Below are 22075 nucleotides of genomic sequence, written 5' to 3'. Positions count from 1 at the left end.
ATTCAGAAAGGCTAAAAATAAAGGAATTAGCAAAAGTATACTAGGCAAATGGAAATAATAGCAAGGGGTTTCAGTCTTGGTATCAGACAAAGTAGCAAAGTAGCATTCAAGCCATAGAGCATTAAACATCACAAGGAACACTTTCTAATGCTAAAAGTCACAATTCACAATGAAGATATAATAGTTATAAATATCTATGTTCCAAATACCCTAATAACCAGCTTTTTTTTTTTTAAGTGAAAGTAAGTTAGAGAGATACACACTCCATAGACAGAGTGCAATCTGTCTCTCTCAGAAGGGAAAACGGCTTAGGAGATACACACTCCATGAGCAGAATGTGGGCCATCTCAGAAAGGTGAGAGGAAGAGAAGCCAAGAGGTGTAGGGTGTTTAAAGTAAAAGTGGATACACACTCCACAGACAGAGTGCGGGCCGTCTCAGAAGGTGAGCGAGATGGAGCGAGAGCGACCATGAGGTATGGGGACTAACCAGCTTTTTAAAGCAGAAACTACAGGAGATACAAGGAGACAGATAGAAATATATTTTACCTAGGTGATTCTAATACAACATTTTCAGCGTAAGCCAGAATAGACAACATATTGATAAGGTCACGGAATACTTAAAGAACATAATTGGTAAGGAAGAGCTAATGGATATGCATTAATTTTACATCCTGATAATACAGGATTCATCTTCTTTTCAAGCACACATGGAACATCCAGAAAAATTGGTCTTGATATAGGGCCACAAAGAAAATATCTGAAACTTTGAAAAATCTTCTGTTGAACATCTCTTCAAAAAAAACCCAAAAACAAAAACACTCTTCAGTAAGGGGAAAATATAAAATGTAATCACAGAATTTCTAAGATATAGTGATAATGAAAATACTACATATCAGAATTTATGGGCTACATTTAAAGCAGTGTCAAAGAAAATTCATAAAACATTTATATCTATAAAATAAAAGGATAAAAATAAATTTAACTTTCAACTCAAAAAATGAGAAAAAACAAAGCAAACTAAGAAAGCACAGGGAAGAAGATATTAAAAATAAAGGCAGAATGAATAAGGTAGAAAAGAGAAAAGCAGTAGCTCTAATTAAAAAATCAGAATAGCATTTTTTAAATTAAAAAATAAATAAGCCACTAGCTAACTTAATCAAGGGTGAAAAAAAGGACGAAGCACAGGTATGCAAACTAAGACATGGCAAAGGGAAAATAACCACTGAAACACAAGAAAATTTAATTATCTAAGAAACTACTCTGCATATTTCTATGCAAATAAACTTGAAAACCAAGACATAAATAGATGATTTCCTAGGAAAATATAATTTACTAAAATTGATCTCATTAGAAACATAAAGCTTTAATAGGCCAATTTCCATGGGAGAAACAGAGAAAGTTATCAAGGCCCAGATTCACTGGGCAGTTTCACAGGAGAATTTAAATCATCAATGACCATAAAGTCCCAATACCACAAAAATTGTTTCCCAGTTTAAAAACTGAAAGAAAACTTTGAAATGCTATTTATGAAGCAAGTATGACATTGATACCTAGACTGAATAAAGACAATACCAAAATAAAATTACCATTTAACATATATAACAGTAGAGCTATCCCACTTAGAATAGCGACAAACAAAATACAATGGAATAAACTTAACAATAAATACGCAAAAATGTTAAGAAAATTTTAAACACTCCTGAAAGACACAAAGGTAGATTTTAACAAATGGAAAGACTTTTCTTCTTATTGATAGGATTATTTTAACAGTATAAATATATCACTTTTTCCTGAGTTAATTTATAAATTTAACACAGTCTCAATGAAAAGATCAACAAGTGTTTTTGTATTTTTTTTTCCTTTTCTTTTCTTTTTTAATGGAGCTAGACACATAGAAAGGAAATAAGGAAGAAGAAAGGAAAGAACAGTCAGGAAAACATGAAAAAAGTAAGTAAAACTTAAGGACCTGAGAGGCGTGGGGGAATTAATCCTACCAGATATTAAAGATATTTAAATCCTTGTAATTAAAATAGTATATTATTCACTTACAAATACAGAGGCCAATTTACTCTCAAATCACTGAGGTGAAGATGAATTTTTTAAATTAATGGTGTTAGGATAACTGGATAGCCATTTGGAAAAAGATAAACTTAGATCTACATCTCATATCACACACACAAAATAAACACCCAATGTAAAACATAAAATCATACTGCATTACAAGAAAGCTTGGGCAAATTCCTCTATAACCTAGGTATAGGAAAGTTCTCTGACAATGGCTCAAAATCCAGATGCATTAAAAGAAACACTGATATATTTGATGATATAAAAATTTCACATGGCAAAAAAATTCTAAGCAGAGTCAAAGGATAAATTAAGAAGTGAGAGAAACTATAAGCAACATGCATTACAGAAAAAGGGCTAATATCCCTAATTCATAAAGAATTCTTAAAAGTAATGGGAAAATAAAGATTAAAAAATCGATAGAAAAAAAGAGCAGATACATGAACAGATAATTTATATATGTGCATATCACTTTACATTTTAAATAATATATATATATATAAAGAGGTGAAAAAATATAAAAGAAAAGTTAAAGACACAGAAGAGAGATTTAGAAGATGCAATGTTCCTCTTATTTGAGTTCCAGAGGCAGAAAACAGTTGGAGGAAAGAAATAAGCAAAGACATGACAGAAAAATATTCTAAGCCTAAAAGAGACTTGAATCTTTAGGTCAAAGTCCCAGCAGAAAGAAAGAAAAAGATTTGACATTTTAAACCTACAAAACATAAAGAAAAAATCACAAACGCTTCCTTTGTGCAGGAATAGCTTACCTATTAAGGAATGAGACTCGGGTCCTGTGAGGAGGATCAGCCTTATCAGCAACACTAATGCTAGAAATCAATGGATCAATGTCATTTTACATTAAAAAAAAAAAATTCCATACTCAGACAGATTGCCAATCAAGTGGGAAGTAAAAATGCAGCCATTTTCTGACATTCAAGATCTTACTAGATTCACTTACCATACACCCTTTCTGAAAAAGAAATAAATGGAAAGTTTTTTTTGTTTGTTTGTTTGTTTTTAATGAAAATGAAATCTAAAGCAGAAAGAATGACCTTCCCAGAGAGAATAAAAAGCAGTCCAAGGTTGACAGCTCATAGCACGTTTAGACAGCAATCTGAATTAAAAAATTAGGCCAGAGGGCTCAAAGGAGTTATCTCCAAGAAGAAGATGTATGCATTACACAAACTCTATGATAAAGAATCTGCAAGATATCAATAAGGTGATAACAAGATTTGCCATTCTATAAACAAGAAAAAAGAAAGGCGATTACAAATGCTAGGAGAAAAGGTATATAAAAAGTCATTGCCTGAGTCTGAAATGAATTAAATTGTAGCATGATTTTGAGCAACTCATGGAGTGCGAGAAAAGGAAACTCATTTCACCTTAACATTTGTGGCATTGTCTTTTGTGTGACACAGGTTTAATGACACAGGATTACATCTCTTATGCTAGAGGTCTGATCATATTACATAAATAAAAGCATTTTACTAATTTCTATTATTTAAAATCAACCTAAAATCAAAGAAAAACATTTATAGTAAAAATATAAAATACATTATAAATCACTTGAAGGATAAGAGAGAGTAAAGAAAGACGCAAATGCATAGTAGAAAAATTAGTGGATACAATTGGCCCTCCATACCCGCAGTCCGCATCCACAGATATGCAGGGCTGACTGTACTCTGCCACTTTGTGTAAGGAAATTGAGCAAAGGCGATTTTGGTATCCACGAGGGTCTTGGACTCAACTACCTGTTGATACTGACTAGTGGCTGAATCACCAGACAGAAGTTAAGTGTGTTGTTTAAATTTATAATGGTAACCATTACATGATCTAAAAACAATTATGTAACTAACAAAAATTATGAGGTGAAGAGAGCAAGACGAGAGAAGCATGATAAATAGGCAAAATTCATTTTCCACAGGGAAGAATCACAAGATATCGTCTAAAGTTGATATGCCAAGAAATATAGACATAAATGTGTAAGTCAGATCATGGACATGGCCACACAACATTATCTGAAAGCTTCCTGATGTGGAAACGGCATGAGCCAGGAGCCAGGAAATCTAAGTTCTAAGTTTTGCCTTTCACCAGTTATGTGAATTTATACATGTTTCTTCCTTCTACCTGATCTTAATATCCATCTCTGTAAATGTGGACAGTACTCAAAGTGTGGTCCTTGGACCAGCAGTATCAGCATCTCCTGGGAGTTTGTTAGAAATGCAAATTATTCCACCCCACACCAAACCCACTGAATCAGAAACTCTGGACTAGGACCAGCATCTGTGTTTCAGCAAGTTCTCTAAATGATTCTGATGCATGCTAATGATTGAGAACTAGCATTAGGGGCCAGCAAACTACAATCCATGTGCCAACTCCACTCTACTCCCATTTTGTAAACAAAGTTTAATTGGAACACAGCCACAGATACACTCAGTTGCTTGCATGTTGTTCATGGTTGCTTTTGAGCTACAACAGCAGAGGTCAGTAGTTGAGACAGAGACCATACAGCCTGCAAAGCCTAAAATATTTACTCTGATTTTTTACAGAAAAAGTATGATGACTTTTAACTTAGACTATTCTGATTGATAATAATTACTGCACATCATTACTAAACATAATGCAATGTTTATCATCCCAGTTAAGTTGTAAAGATTATTCAATCAGAAAGGTACTTGTGCTAATGCCTAGAGTCCTTTAATAAGGTATTTTGGACTAATTCTGAATCTTCCTTTACCATCATTTTCAGGATCTCTTAAAATGGTAAGTAATAAATAGTAAAAAGTCATGTAATAATTAGCATATAAGTAAATAGTATAAAATAATAAAATAAACAGTAAAGAGTTAATACCCTCTCTGGCTCACAGAGTCTTAGGAAAATTCACTGACCACATAATGACTGGTGGAGAGCATGGTGTTTCCTGCTCTCCATCCAAAGCTTCATTTTTCAAAAGCAACATTCATTTTATTGATTAAAGAAAATTTATTTCTTTTCTCATTTTTAATCAAATTTACTGTAATATAAAGCATTCAGCAATTTGAATAAAAGATAATTTTAAAAACCCACTGTCTCCAATTATATCTCAATTCTGGTTTCAGACCACTCCATTACCAAAACAACCCACATCACACAATAAATAGGGGAGAAAGCTACTTGCTTGTTATGGGTTGTGACAATTTTTTTGTTTTTGGTATCTCAATAATTTTTTCTTCCAGTTTTATTGAGATATAATTGATATACAGCACTGTGTAAGTTTAAGGTACACAGCAAAATGATATGATTGACATACATCATGAAGTGATTTTCACAATAAATTTGGTGAACATCATCATTTCAATAGAAAGAACTTTTCTCTTGTGATGAGAACTTAGGATTTACTCTCTTAACAACTTTCATATATAACATACAGCAGTGTTAATTATATTTATCACGTTGTACATTATATCCCTAGTACTTATTTATCTTATAACTGGAAGTTTCTACCTTTTGCCTGCCTTTATCCAATTTCCTTTCCCCACCTCCTGCCTCTGGTAACCACAAATCTGATCCCTTTTTCTATGAGATTGTTCATTTGTTTGTTTTTGAAGTATAACTGACCTGCAACACTATGTTGGTTCCTGTTACATAACATAGTGATTCGATATTTCTATTCATTACAAACTGATTATCGCCATAAGTCTAGTTACAATATGTCACAATACAAAGATACTACATAATCATTGACTATATTCCCCACACTGCACATTTCATACCTGTGACTCATTTATTTTGCAACTAGTGTTTGTATCTCTTAATCGTCCTCACCTATTTCTTTCCTCACCTCACCCATCTCCCCTCTGGCAAACACCTGTTTGTACTCTGTATCAATAACTCTGTTTCTGTTTTGTTACATTTGTTCATTTGTTTTATGTTTTCAAATTCTCCATATAAGTGATGTCACACAGTATTTATCTTTCTTTGTCTAACTTATTTCACTTAATATAATACACTCTAGGTCCATCCATGTTGTCACAAATGGTAAGATTTCTTTTTTTTTTTGGCTAAGTAATATTCTGTTATATATATTTTACATATATGTGTGTGTGTGTGTACACATCTTCCTTATCCATTCATCTGCTGATTAACCTTAGGTTGTTTCCATACCTTGGCTATTATAAATAATGCTGCAATGAACATAGGGATGTGTATAACTTTTCTAATTAGTGGTTTTTTTTTCTTCAGCTAAATATCCAGGGGTGATATTGCTGGATCATATGTTAGTTCTATTTTTAATTTTTTGAGGAACCTCCATAGTTTTTCATAGTGGCTGTATCAATTTACATTCACACTAATGGTACTCTATGATTTAGAAATCTTTTCTCCACATCCTCATGAACACTTGTTATTTGTTGTCTTTTTGATAAGACCCATTCTAACAGGCATGAGATAATATCTCGTTGTAGTTTTGATTTGCATTTCCATCATGATTAGTGATGTTGAGTCTCTTCATGTGCCTGTTGGCCATCTCTATGTCTTCTTTGGAAAAATGTCTATTCAGATCCTCTGACCATTTTTTAATTGGGTTGTTTGTTTTTTTGATGTTGACTTGTATGAATTCTTTGTACATTTTAGATATTAATCCCTTATCAGATATATCATTTGAGAATACCTTCTCCCATTCAGTAGGTGGCTTTTTTGTTCTATTAATAGTTTCTTTTGCTGTGCAAAGGATTTTTAGTATGATGTAGTGCCATTTGTTTATTTTTGCTTTTGTTTTCCTTGCCTGAGGAGACTTACCCAAAAGAATATTACAAAGACTGGTATCAAAGAGTAGACCACCTATTTTTTTCTAGAAGTTTTATGGTTTCAGGTCTTATATTTAAGTTGTTAATATATTTTGAATTTATGTTTGTGTCTGATGTGAAAGAGTAGTCCGGGTTGATTCTTTTGCATATAGCTGTCCAGTTTTCCCAATACCACTTGTTGAAGAGGCTGGATTTTCCCCATATTCTTGTTCCCTTTGTCATAGATTAATTGCCCATATAAGTGTGGGTTTGATTCTGTTCCATTGATCTATGTGTCTGTTTTTGTGCCAGTAGCATACTATTTTGATTACTGTAGTTTTGTAGAGTAATTTGAAATCGGGGAGTGTGATACCTCCACTTTGTTCTTCTTTCTTAAGATTGTTTTGTCTATTCAGGGTCTTTTGTGTTTCCATATGAATTTTTAAATTATTTGCTCCAAATAAAATTGATAAACCTTTAGCCAGATTCAATAAGAAAAAAAGGGAGGGTCCAAATCAATAAAATCAGAAATGAAAAAGAAGTTACAACCAATACCACAGAAATACAAATGAGTACAATTGATTACTACAAACAATTATATGCTAAAAATATAGACAACCTAGAAGAAAAGAACAAATTTCTAGAAACGTACACTCTCTCAAGACTGAACCAAGGAGAAAATAGAAAACATGAATGGACCAATTACTGGTAACAAAACTGAATCAGTAATTTAAAAAACTCCCATCAAACAAAAGTCCAGGACCAGATGGCTTCACAGGTGAATTCTACCAAACATTTAGAGAAAAGGTAACACCTACCACCTGTTCCAAAAAATTGCAGGGGAAGGAAAACTTCTGAACTTATTCTATGAAGCCAGCATCACCATATATCAAAACCAGACAAAGATACCCCCAACAAGGAAAACTACAAGCCTATATCCCTGATGAACATACATGCAAAGATCATCAAAAAAGTATTAGCAAATCGAACCCAACAATACATTAAAACAATGATACACTATGATCAAGTGGGATTCATCCCAGGGATGCAATATATACAATATATACAAATTAATCAATGTGATACACCACATTAATAAATTGAAGAATAAAAATCATATAATCATCTCAATAGACACAGGAAAAGCTTCTGACAAAATTTAACATCCATTTATGATAAAAATTCTCAACAAAGGGGGTATAAAGGGAATATAGCCCAACATAATAAAGCCCATTTATAACAGACTCACAGCTAACACTATACTCAATGGTGAGAAGTTGAAAGCATTTCCTCTAAGATCAGGAACAAGACAAAGATGCCCAGTCTAGCCACTTTTATTCAATGTAGTTTTTAAAGTCCTAGCCACAGCAATCAGACAAGGACAAAATGAATAAAAGGAATCCAAATTGGAAATGAAGAAGTAAAACTGTCACTATTTGCAGTTGGCACGATACTATACATAGAAAATCCTAAAGGCACCACCAGAAAACTATTAGAGCCCATTAATTAATTCAGTAAAGTTGAAGACTACAAAATTAATATCTGTTGCATTTCTATATACTAACAATGAACTATCAGAAAGAGAAATTAAGAAAACAATTCCATTTACAGTCACATCAAAAAGAATAAAATACCTAGGAATAAATCTAACCAAGGAGGTAAAAGACCTGTATTCAGAAAACCATAAGACAATGATGAAAGAAACTGAATACAATAACAGATGGAAAGATATACTGTGTTCCTTGATTAGAAGCATTAAAATTGTTAAAAGATCATACAAGCCAAAGCAATCTACAGAGTGACTGCAATCCCTGTCAAAATATCAATGACATTTCCCACAGAACTACAGGAATTATCTTTTTTATAATTGATAATATCACTGAGTAAGACAGAATTCCAGATATTTATAACCACCAGCACCTGTAAATTCAAGCAAGGGGCTGTATTTTGAATGTTTAAGAAAACTGAATTGAACATACATCAGAAAAGGGAAAGTGGTCTCCTACCTGCACAGGGTAAATGACACAAGCAGGATATAGCACAGGTATTCTAAAACAATCATCTAAACAAATGAACAAAGAAAAGCTGTTATACTCACTCTAGGTCATTCTCCTGGGGAGAAACAACGTCAGACCCCTAGCTCTTACATTAGAAGAACAGGATCCTGGCATATTAAATTTTTTCTGCCCCCTAGTATAATCCATTAAAATTCTCTCCACATATAAGACTTACTGGCCATTGTCACTATTCATAATAAATCTATGGGGTGCTCTCTAATTTTACTCAGTTGGGTGCCAGAGGTCTGGCCTCTTAAGGCATCCTTCCTGAGGGCTCTGAAGCAAAACTGTCCACCTTGGACAAGACAGCAGCCCAACAAGGCTCCCCACTCTGGACCTCTATCCTTATAAGTCAGACGAATGATTACATTTTCTTGATTCTGGGGGAGCAATTCCATAGCCAGTCCAGGAAATACCATACCTCACCCTGCCTACTCAATCAAAGCAGCACTTTTCCATTAGTACTATTCAAAGCCACTTAACAATGGGTTTTCCATTGCCTTCATAACAGTAAGAGGCCCAGATTGAACTCACTTCTCTGACAAGGCTGGTTTCTAGAGCTGACAATTTGTTATAATCCCATTCAGTCTACTAATACAAAGGAGCAAGTCTCATTATAATTCACAGGCCAAATAGTAACACTGTCTCCCCTCTCTTCCTAAAGTAGAACTGTCAGACAGCATTCTATCAGACAGCAGATCACAAAAGAGGACACACAAAAAATAAATTTAAAAATTTTAAAAAGAGGATAGAACTCTTCTCAAAGACTGGATCTCCAGAAGGAAAATAGACATAGATTCTTCAAACTTAAATAGGCCTCTCAACAGATTCCTTTTAGAAAAAAGACCTTTAGAAATAGCAAATAAAATTCACACTGTTATGAAATACAGCTCTTGTTACCATCTACAAAAAGTACTTTCTCTAATCCCTTTCAGGTAATGAACACAGAAATGGGAGTAAAACAAAGAAACTGAATAGAGGAATAGGGTAATAAAAATGCAGGCTTAGTTATACAAATACTGATTTTTGGAAAAACAACTGTGATTTTAAAATAGTTGACTATCTCTGTTGTTCAGAATGTTTTACTAATGCCTTTTCAAAACACTTAGAGACAATCTGTAACCACTGGAAACACATTTAAAATGAAGCCTCAATTTCATGTGCCCAGACACGTAGAAGTGAAAAGATCAGATGGTGAACACAGTTCCTAAAGCAGAGCACCATCATTAGTTTCTCACTCTCCTTCCTCCCCCACCCCCACCAGTCCCCAATACCTCTCCTTCCTGTCCATCCCTTTCCATCCAGTCCTTCTGCCATCTTGCTAGCTCACTTCCCCTTCACTTTGCACCTACCCTAGTGTAGAAGCCCCTAACTAGTCTCCCTGCCTCCTTTGTCCCACTCTTTCTGGGCCACCCTGCACACCACCACCAAGTCCATCTGGTTGTCATTTTCCTCCTCAAAACTTCCAATGGCCTCGTCCTGCTCACTGTGCCTAAACTCCTCAACTTGGTGGAAAACCAATCTGTTCCCAATTGTCTTTCCAGGTCTCATTTCTCACTACTATCTGAAAAGGAGCCTCACTCTGCTCTGGGCAGTCTGCATAGTCTGTTCCCCAAACACGTTCTATTTAACACTTCAAAATCCATGGGGGTTAGAAATAGAAGCCAAGTCATTTGCCCCAGATCACACAGTGAGGCAACAATAGAATCTGAATTTCAATCTAGGTTTGGGCTGTGTCCAAAGCTCTTAAACATCATTCTGTTCTCTCTCTCTGGAATGTCCCTCTTCGATCTACCTGTGGAAATTGTATCCAATCTTCAAAGCCACTTTACTCCTGAAGCTTTCCTTGTTTTTCCTGTCCAAAGTAACTTTTCTCTCCTCTGAGCTCCTATATTAACTTGTTTGCATATTTTACAAAATATCATGACAACAGAGTCACGTGATGAGCTTCCTGAGATTCAATGCATTGTCTTATGGCATTTTTGGTCCTTTATGGCCCCTAACACAGCTCTCTACACACTGCTGGCACTCAGCAAAGATCTGGTAAAGAGTGAGATGCTGCACTCACCCAACCCAACCACAGTGAAAGATCCTCATTCACTTCAGGCACAAAGATATCTTATCCCTGCCCCAAGCATCCTGCCATTCTCTTCTTCTAGTGCATTAGTTCTTGCTTGTTCTATGCCATGAGCTCTCTGCCAACTGCCTGTAATACATTGTGAAAACCTGGGAAAAACTCTGGTGCCTGGTAATGACTGTAATATTTAGGAAGATACAAATTATGATAAATAGGAATCATAAAAGGAACAGTAGTGGTTTCATTCTTTGGAATCTGAAATGGGAACTGGAAAGCAAGATTCATGTCAAATTTCCTTTCAGGTCTTCTTACCCATTGTCTCTGTTTTATGTTGAAAGGAACAAGGTGGGAGGCAGTGAGCAAGTAAGTACGAACAAATGCTGGAACAGGAAAGGGGAATAACTGGTCACAGCTACTCTTTCTCAAAAGACAAACTGCATTCTAGGAAAGGAAAACACTCCCTAGTTACAAGAAATTATGCAAGGAGCATCGAGCAGAAAGAGGAAATCAGGCCTAAACAGTAGCTCCCTGATTTGTCTCAGCTTCTACGCCTGTGAGCTAGGGTTTCTACCCTTCGATGCTTCTCTCTACATGGGGTCACACGACACTCAATGTAAGGTCCTCAACATGACTTGGAAAAGGCTGCAAGGACAAGATGAAAATGACCCATTTCACTGAGCATATGACTGCATCCAGGAATTCAGTAAAATTAGGCAGTGAGTTTAAAACAAATATGATGAGAATGAGGAGGAGGCACTTCTACCTGTTGCCCACCTCCCTGCTCACCCTCTTCTTGCTGCTCCTCACAGAGGAAGTTGCTAAACTGGTAGGTCAATGTTTGGAATGCAGTTGAACCAAAGAGGGAGACCAGGTTCAACTCCCTATAACCCAGGAAGTTAAAGGCAGGAGTGTACAGTGCGGTTCTCCCCTCTCTGTCAGTGTCCTCCTTCTTGGCTACAACAAATATCCTTTGATTGAAATGAATAGTATCAGAACTAGAAATTCTACCAACATTACTTCTTGAGAACCTACTATGGGCAGGGCTAGGAATAAAAAAAGAAAAAAAAAAGCATTGGCCTCTACTCGAGTAGTTCACAGTCTAATGGGAGAGGCAGAAATAATTTCCATATACTATGGTGTTATACAAGGAGTACCCTCAGGGTTCTGTGGAAATAAAGAGTCTGTGAGAGAAGAACTGGGGTCAGGGAGGGTTTCCTTGAAGAAATGAGATCCGACTGAGGGCTGATGACTGTGCAGGAGTTAGCCAGGCCTAGAAGGGCGGGAAAGGTGTTCCTGCAGAGTGAACTGCGTGATCAAAGGACAGAGACGTACAGCATCCTTCCCTCAAACCAACCAAGCCCAAGTCCTCTCACGTCTGTGTAATGTATACAAGATTCTGGGATCAGAGGCAGAGAGGATGGGAATTGGTGAAATATAATTTAAATACTGAACTTGGAAGAAGTGGATCAAAAATAAATCCATAGCCTTCTCTGAAGAAGTAAGAAGGGTAAAAGACAAAAATAAAAACAAAATCTTAGAGTGGGTTCGATTAAAGCAAACAAATTAACTTCCTCATTTCTGCTGGTGGGATCAGATTCCAGGTGGCCTTTCAATCAAAAAGCTGGCGTTTACCTCTAAATCATAAGAGGCAGATGGAAAGCAACAGCACACCCCTGGCTGTTACGTAAACTGCTAACCACATAGCAGTTAAGTAACAGATGATATCATAAATGAAACAGACGCATGGGGACTAGTGCCTTTCCTGGCCGAGTCTGCTCTCCTGGAGAACTAGGTTTGGACTCCACGCCCAGCTCCATCTCTGTCTGTGAAATAGTTGTCACTGATATGAACTCTGTCCCACATTCCATTCCTTACAGACCTGGCTATTCATTGACTTAAATGGCATAAATATGTGAGACCTAGGGCAGAGAGGGTAGAAGTAGCAGGTGCCTGAAAACATCTCTGTTATGGTCTCAGCTATTGGCGCAGTTTTTATCCCTGGACTTTAAGTTTCCTTGCTCTGGGCCCTAGACTCTCCATCTGAGAATGACAACTATAAAATCTACCTCTAAGTTCCCTATCTATGGGAGATAAATTAAATAATTCTTAACATGGCTTGAGGTCCCTGAGCAGCGGCCAGGTGTCTGGAACGACAGGCCCCAGGAAAGCAGAATCACCTTTATCTAGAGCAATGAACCTGAAGGAACAAAAGCAGCACCATCTGTTCAATTTTTCATTCACTCAACAATGTTTATGAAGTATTTCCTATGTGCACACCATGATCAAAACCAATACTCATGTATCTTTGTTTTCTAGTTTCTTTCTACATCCCTTGTCTGGGACTGATGAATAAGAGAAACTGGCCATTACATACTAATGTGAACTGTGCTCATCTCAACCCAGTCCCACCACATAGGAAACTCAGAATGAAGCCCATGACCAGGAAGGCAGCAGAGCACTGTGTTCAGCTCACCTGGGGATGCTGGTGAGGTAGGTCATGACATTCAGGAAGTCCTCATGTGAGATGTGTTTGAACCCCACAAACTCTGGAAAAGTGATGATGGGGGCACCATCTTTCCCTTGGCCTCCTGCAACAAAGATAGAGGATCAAGATGTTAGCAAAATGTTTTCAGGTCACACCTCTGCGGGTAAGGGACTTCAACTAATATCAAGTTAAGATGTGCATCAGCCTCTTATTTTTCCATCTATATTATTTCAGAGCAGAATTCAGGAAGGTCAACACTGCATTATTTGGAACAAGTATCTCTTCTTCCTGCTTGTTCAGTGGTGGTGTAAGAATTCAATCTTTTGAAGATGGTTACTGTACAAAAGGTAATAATGATTTAATTATTTTAGCACAGGTAGAATAGTAAAGAATGCCAACACAAATACATAATATTGTTCTTCATTTTTGTAGTTAGTAAATATCAAAGCTAAAGGAGCATGGTGGTTCAGAAAGTTGGCTCTAAAATCAGACAGCCTGGTTGGAATTCTGCCTTACCACTTAAATTCTATGTGATTTTTGGCAAGATACTTAAGTAGAAATTTCCTTACATACACATATATATCTATGTAATAGGAATATTACCTGTATCTACCTCAAAAGGTACTGTGAGGATTAAGTGAGAGCATATATGAGAAGCACTTTAGCAGAATGTTTATTATATATAAGTGCTCCGTAAAGTAACCACTGTTATGGTTATTATTCTTGCAAAGAGGCAATAATCAGCTGCCCTTCAATAACTCATAAACAGGGATATAACACACCCTACAAGAATAAAAATGTAAATATAGATTATATTTCCCAATTTCTTTGCAGCTAGGCATAGCCATGACTAAGCTCCAGCCCCATGGTTCCCAAACTGTGTACCACATACCTAGGAAGCCTCAGTGAACTCACAGAGGCACCATGAATATTTTAAACTTGGGGGGAAAAGTGTAATAGTTGACATCTGTCAGACATTATGCTTGCTAATAGCTTGAGATGGTTTACAATTTCAACATTAAATTACACTGTATTCTTTTGAATGCCATTGCATCTTTGTGAAGTTGGGGTTTTGGTGGCCGCTGGGAATAAAAAACAAGTGCAGTATGAAAATCATCGTGGAACAGGAAAAGCGGGGGATGATGTCCAGCCTGACTGCAAGGTTTGAGATAACTGTGGTTCTGTAAGAATGAAAGTTAAACATTACTTTTTCTTTCAATTTGTGTATTTATCTTTTCAAACAGCTACTAAGTTGTCAGGACATATAGACTTAAGTTGTTTTAACTGTCAGGTATTGCTTTTGGTCAAGAAGGGCTGAGAAAAAAATGACTGCGATACTAAAGACCCCGAGGACTGAGGAAGCTGGGGAACCTGGGCTCCAGCCAGAGGGACATGAGCTGAAGTGCTGGGAGCACCTTCCAGGCTACGCCTCTGTAGGGAAACAATTTTCAGTGGAATACGGCTCCCGAGGGAAGCCAACTACAAATGACCGCACATATTTCACATATCTAACAAAATAGATGCAGGGTGTGGTTTAACGAGGACTCTGTGATTATTCAGGGTGTGAGATCAATGAAGAAACTACAGAAAAGGGAGACTCAGATAAGCAAAGGCTGCCAGCCATCTTATGGAGGGAGGGTCCTGGCCCACCACCTCAAAAATCCAGACCATGTCACCAGTATGTCTGATGACACCACCATTAGGATCATCCAATGCACACTGCTGTTCTGAATCCATGCCTGAGAAGCATCTTCTGCTAATACCCTGATGGTTCATGTAAATTTGTTTCAAGGGAGAGAATGTGCTGCCAAGCAAACGTGAGTATTTGTATCACATAAAGAGTAAGTCAGCACTGTGGCTTTTCTATACAAGTCTTCTGTAAGTATTGTTACTATGAGTCTTGGGCTCTCAGAGACTAATTGCTATGGGATATTTGTCTGGATGACTAGTCATTCTTCTCTGGGAGATTCCTGTTTATTAATCCTATATGCTTATTATAAATTTTTTAAAAAGACACCTGACTTCAATTAAAAAGAAAAGAAAAGGAAGAAAAAGATACCTGCAGATCAGTTGTTTGTCAAGCTTTGACAAGGAGATTGAGCTACTTCATTTTGTTGACTGAAACAGTTTAGATCAGGATAATATCAACTTTCGAATAGTAAATATTCATCCTCTTTCTAGTTTCACAACCATAGGAAGTATCAGAGAAATGTGAATTAAGAGAATTTGCATCTCCAGTGAGACTAAATTTAGATGCATTATAACACTACACTAATTATACAAACAATATTTGCCAAGAGAATGGCTAAAACATTTCAAGGAACCAAAATACCGTCAAATATTCACAAGGATATAATTACATCATTTAATGATTTCTACCTTTTTCACTAACTATAATTAAAGCTATTCATGCCTAAATAGAGAAAGATGGGTGAAGTTTTCTCATATCTTGGTTAATACAAATACTGAACATCAGAGAGGCCCTGAGGTTACCTGGGGACACCACCTGCTGCTGAACGTAAAAGTCTGTTAGGCAGAGGCACCAAGGAAACGAAGCTAGGCCTGCCTCCATGCAGCAGTACAGCCACAACAAGGCATTCAGTGCCACCTTGCGAGGAAACATGGAAGTGCAAAAGGAAGAAAGATTGTGACGAAGTCCCCTTCAGAGAAGATGAAAACCAAACTCTTTGGAACTAAGTAAAATGGTGACTTAACAATATAAACTTCACTCCTCCTGGTATCATTTTTACCTGTATGTTACATGGTAGGGGACTAGCTTTACTGCAGAAAATAATGGCAAGTGCTTGGGATACATAAGACCATTCCCATAAGGGTCTGGGTGTTGGCTGACATAAGATGTGTGTCATTTAGAGGAGCACTTGGAACACTGGGAAATCCTATAGGAAGATGCTGAAGACCAACAGTGAGACAGAAAGTAAGGTAGTTACTGCTATTTGCCTCCCAATATCTATTTTCCCTTTCTCTTCCCCCAGAGAACTGATTTTAGCTCGGAAAATGGCAGTACCACTCCCTGGGAGGCACTTGGGAAATCTCACCGCCTGGGATACTATATAATCTGTCCTACATAATAAAGAATTGTCCCATATCCTGTTTGATTTCCAAATGTTTTATGAGAAACTCAATATACATAAAAAAATCCATTTACAGTAATCTGATCCTAGAATCTTTGTTTTACATACAATCATAAAGTATTTTAAAATATTTTTCCAGTTTTATTGAGACGTATAACATCGTATTGGTTTAAGGGTTACAACAATTTGATATAATGTATATACTTCGAAATGATCACCACAATGAACTTAGTTAAAATTCATCACCTCACATAGTTACAATTTTTTTTCTTGTGATGAAAACTTTTAAGATCTACTCTCTTACCAATTTTCAAATACACAATACAGTATTGTTAACTACAGTCACCATGCTACACGTTACATCCCCAGAACTTATTTATTTTATATCTGGAAGTCCGTACTTTTTGCCCCCTTTCACCCATTCCCCAACCCCGTCTTTGGCAACAACCAACTTGTTCTCTGTTTCTATGAGTTCAGTTTTTTTAGCTTCCACATATAAGAGTGGAATCATAACAGTATTTGTCTCTGCCAGACTTATTTCATGTAGCCTAATGCCCTCAAGTTCCACCAATGCTGTCACAAATCATTAAGTATTTTTAAACGGTTTTAATGTATATTGAATTTCCCAGGAATTGCAATTACCCTATAAAATTGAGGGACGATTATATTCTACTTTGTTCAGAACTTTATCAACAATTGTTTACTATTTCAGAAAATCACTACAGGAAGGTCCCTCAGGATGTCTGATTACTCATACCATATTTGAGCATTTGCCCCTGTTACATTCTTGGTGACTCCACATGCACAGGTAAGCACCTGACTACTTCATAATTTTTTCTAGTATAGCTAGAAATACACATGGAAATACATTATTTTACTCTGCTTACTTTACCTTTGTTTCTCCTTCACATTACAGCTGTCCTTTACATTTAACTTTTTAACTTATTTAAGTATAGGCATAAATAAGGAGGGCGGTGGCTGTTCACCTTCTGGACACACAACTAATTATCCAGCTCCCCTTGTGGTTAAGTGTATCCACATGACTAAGCCCAGTTCAAGTCAATGGAATTCGGTGTGTACTGTTGCCAAGCTGAGACTTTTAAGAAATAGTATTCTCTAGGGGAGGGTATAGCTCAAGTGGTAGAGTGCATGCTTAGCATGCACGAGGTCCTGGGTTCAATCCCCAGTACCTCCTCTACATATAAAGAAATATATAAACCTAATTACCTCGCCCTACACACACAAAAAAAACTAAATAAATAAATGTCACTCTTCAAAAAGTAAGTTAAAAAAAAAAAAGAAATAGTCTTCTCTCTTTCCCTGTCTGCTTTCTAGATGTAGACAATAAGAAGGCCACAAAATGGGTAACAGCAATAAGAGCCACAAAGTAATAGGGGCTTTCATTCAAGAGTCTTCACGTGGAGAAAAGTTGTCTGCTGACCATGTATACCTGCTGAACATACATGCTGGACCGTTTTTCAACAGTAAGAACAAATTTCTGTTGTGTTAGTTTGAGCCACTATCCATACACCTTGGAGTCTGTTTGCTAGAGCTGTATGGTGCACCCTAACTAGTACAAGTTAAGGTGTCTACACATTTCATTTCAGGATGGTGAGGCGTGCAAAATAAATCATTTGTTATAAAAAGGAGGCATTCGGTCCAATGTGATTGAGAACCACTATAACCTGCGCTGCTCAATACAGTGGCCACAAGACACAGCTGGCTGCTGAGCCCTTGACATGTGACCAGTCCAAACTGAGATATGCTATGAGTGTAAAATACAAACTAGATTTCTGAAACTTAGTACAAAAAAAGTAAAGTCTCTTATTAATAATTTTGAATATTGATGACATGTTGGAATAATATTTTAGATATACTGGGTTAAATAAAATACATTATTAAAATTAATTTCCTGTGTGTGTGTGGTTTTTGTTTTTTGGTTTTCTTTCTTTTTTTTTTTTTTTTTTTTTGCTTTTTTAATATGGTTACCACAAAATTTAAAAGTACACATGTGGGTCACATTATATGTCCATTAAACAGCACTGCTCTAGACCTTCTAGCAGTGGTCCTCATTTCCCAGGTGCCAAGTTACTGGCTCCATCTCTGACTTAGGATGCTGGTTTTAACTATGCTTATTTCCTTGGCTTGACATTCTCCATTGGTTTGGGTGAGAACTTCCCACTTGCCCCTGGGAACTCCACCTCTACCCAGGGCTCCACTGGTGTGCATATAGGGGGAAATGTCGGGGACTCTACAAACCTAAGAGTACTTTATGCCTTCATTATTAACTATTTCTAAAAGGATTAAATGTGTTGAGAGAGACAGAGAAAGAGAGAAATTTGGACAGTAATTCCAAGGGGGAGAATAATCATTAAAAGAAAAATAAAAGGATAACTTCTCATAATTAAAGGAAAGGCATTATGGCAGGTATTGATAAATGGCTAACTTATTCCCAACTCCCTCTTCCCTGACCACCTTCCACTGTGGCATTTAAAAAGTTAAATGTTTGCCTTCTCAGACTCCCTTGCTGCTAGGAATGGCCACATGACCTAGTTCTGGAATGAGACATAAACAGAAGTCTACCAAGAGTTTCTAGGAAAGTTACTGCTCTCCTAGCAAAAGGAGCAGAAGAAGCCAACATTGGTCCTTTTCCTTCTTCCTGCTTTGGACACAGACTTAATGTCTAGAGCTGCAGCAGCCATCTTGGGGTCAAGACTTTAAAAACAAGAGAAACATCAAGAGAATCACAAAGATGCCAGTCTTAATGTTGATTAGTCACTGATCAAATACCAAGAATTTCTACCACTAGACCTCTGGTTTTGTGGTTTGAAAAACAAACAAACACGTCCTATAGGCTAAGTTCTCTTGCAGCCAGATGCTATGCTAGGCATTATCCTTAAAACAACCCACTTTACAGATGAGAAACCTACTAATTGTTTTGGAATATGAACCTAGAATTGTCTTGAGTCCAAAGCCTAGAGTGTTTCCATCACACTAACCTGGTTATATTCTCTTGCTTCCTAGCTAAGATATATCTTCGTCTTCCAAGGTCAGAGCCACCAGATGCCCCAGCCCTGGTTACCATCCAATTCCTGCTGATGGCTCCTGCTCACAGGCCTCGCCATCCGGAGGCTTCAACCCAGCTGGCTACAAATCTGGGTCAGGCATCATGCAATGAGCCCTGCCCTCCCACCCATCGTGGGAGCACACTCACACAGCACAGCAGGCCCCACACTCGGGGCCTCACTGAGAAAAAAGGCCGCATACTCTCCTTCCCAGCATCCCTGGTTGATGGGGCCTCTTTCCACATCTCAGTGGAATCTGTAGAAGAGTCTTCACCCTGCTTGTCTGAACTGGGAAAGGAAAACTGCTGTGACTCAGAGCAGAGGCCACAGCTGAGCTGCCAAAGTCATGGGAAAAGACCCAACTGCAGAGATTTCTGTTTTACTACACAGGCACCCTCAACAGCCTCGTTGCTGACATTTGCGCCTCCGCCAGGTAAAAAGAGACAGTTAAGGATGAAAAGCAGGCTTGCTAATTCCAAAAAGGTGCTGACTCAGAAAACCTGATAGCTGCTGATAGTCTTCCTGACCTGCAGTGTTACAAATGCTATCACAGCTAATCCATGCTTCTCTCTCATAAGAAGGGCGAACTTGAGGCAACATGCTGACAAAAGCAGCTCAGAAATGAAAAAATTATATTTGAAACAGTCAAAATGCCTTTCCTAAAGCAGAGGTATCCTCTTGGCCCAGAGTGAGTTTTCAGTCCTACGTCCTACATTAAAGAGTGACAATTATCTCTATTCCTGACTTAATTGTAGCATTATACACCATATTCACTGTGAGTATGGTCTTGGTTCCATACAAAAACTCTATGATAATGGAAGACTGCTTTTGGTTATATAATCCTAAAATAAACATTTTTATGGGATTAAAATATATCAGGAAAAAAGGGCAAACATTTAGTTGGCAGTTGCAATACTAAGCATTTTTCATACATTATGTCTTTAATCCTCAAAATTATGATGATCTCCTTAATTACATAAATGTGGAACATGAAGCTTAGGCAAGTAAATTACCCAAGGTGATACAGCTAGTCAGCAGCAGAATCTAAATCCATGTCTAGGGCTGTTTATGATCTTCCCTATACTATCTCTAAGAAATAAGAATAGAAAGAAACACCTCAATATTACTCTAAAGAGATAACTCTAATATTTAAATGCATCAGTTAATCAGTCACTGGACTCTTTCCCCAGATGAGTCATCATGTAATTTTCTATGCCACAATTCCGTACTAAGGCATCTGAGTTTGGTCTAAGACTATAAGAATCCACTCCACCCACCCCATCATCCATTCCAGACCTTGATGCCCGTTGGCCTTGGGCCTTCTGTGACAGAGGGCCACAGCAGCAGTTGCCAAAAATCCAGAGGACAGTCTTTATCCTGCCTTTTGTTGTGCACTATCCTAGGCTCACTGTGGGAAGCTATGACACTGCAGCTGCAGGAGGCTGGCTAGGCTCTCCCACCAGGGTCAAGACGATGGTACCTAGACAGGGGATACAGGGAGCAGAGCGTCCACTGTCCTCACAGGACAGACCAGGAAGACTTGGATAATTCCAACCTGAGCATCTCTTATGCTCTACTCTCTGTTCTGAGCGTTAGAAATATGAGCAGAAATTTTTTAAATGAGCACCCCATTCTTATCGAGCTTTCAGTGGCTATCTGAGCTGTGACCAATGTCAAGGAAAGACCAAAGAACTCCCCAGAATGTTCTGAACTGTGTAAGATGCCCTCATCCAGGATATAACTCTAAGATGGGGAGAGGTATCCCAATCATGGAGATTACATTTCTCTCAAACTCAGCAGGATGAAGAGTTTGGGGCAGATTAAGTAAGATTTAGAGAAAGGAAAGAAATATGATATTTTTTACATCCCATATTGTAGAGTAAAATTCATACCAACTACACATTCTCTCTGTGACATAACTAAGATGACTTTGTTACTTATTTCAGAACACATGTAAAAGGAGAGAGTGACTTGCCACCTTATTCCTCTGATATGTGTTGAGGACATCTAATCTTACTATCCCATCCTTCCAAGAAAGGTCTAACTATAATGTAGGTTTGGTATGTACCTCAAGTTTCAGTAATTAAAGTCATGTCACCCTGGGCTAAGCAAATAAAAAAGAAGAGTGTTCTAGTAACAACAACTTTCTTCTTAGGGTTATGCCTAGGCTCAGAAAATGTCTAGCCTTTGATTAATACTAGCTTCTCTTTATTCCCAGTCAAATGCTTAATGAAATCAATGTATTAAAATTAGATCCACAAGAGCTAAGAATAAAAGACAAATCTCTCAGAGAACAAATAACCTCAGCAATGTTCATGAACCCTTAAAACCAAGACTCTCTTAAGGTTGGATCTTCGTAGAACATCCAGCAAGAAAATTGGAAGGACATCATGGTGGCAGCTGATGTCAGTAGTTATTTCTTTTTCTTTCCTCAAAATCTTTTCAGCTCTGTTCTTTACAACCTAGA

General features: G+C 37.3%; 1 protein-coding gene across 12 annotated transcripts in view; it reads right to left on the bottom strand.

Moving 5' to 3' along the window:
- MCF2L2 (MCF.2 cell line derived transforming sequence-like 2) overlaps positions 1–22075 on the bottom strand; it is a 207885-nt gene that overhangs the window by 152318 nt on the left and 33492 nt on the right. For 10 of the 12 annotated variants that reach the window (XM_074367088.1, XM_074367109.1, XM_074367099.1 and 7 more), the window contains exons 3-4: positions 13440–13554; positions 2836–2895 (exon numbers count right to left, since the gene is read on the bottom strand). In XM_074367088.1, coding sequence (XP_074223189.1) covers positions 2836–2895; positions 13440–13554 — 175 coding nt within the window. Of the gene's footprint in view, positions 1–2835; positions 2896–13439; positions 13555–22075 lie in introns of those variants that run through there. The other 2 variants (XM_074367091.1, XM_074367148.1) reach the window with 2 other exon arrangements.

The sequence above is a fragment of the Camelus bactrianus genome, chromosome 1 (assembly GCF_048773025.1).
Source record: "Camelus bactrianus isolate YW-2024 breed Bactrian camel chromosome 1, ASM4877302v1, whole genome shotgun sequence".
Classification (NCBI taxonomy): domain Eukaryota; kingdom Metazoa; phylum Chordata; class Mammalia; order Artiodactyla; family Camelidae; genus Camelus; species Camelus bactrianus.
Note: the sequence above shows the minus strand (reverse complement) of the source record. Positions and strands in the feature narration are given on the sequence as shown.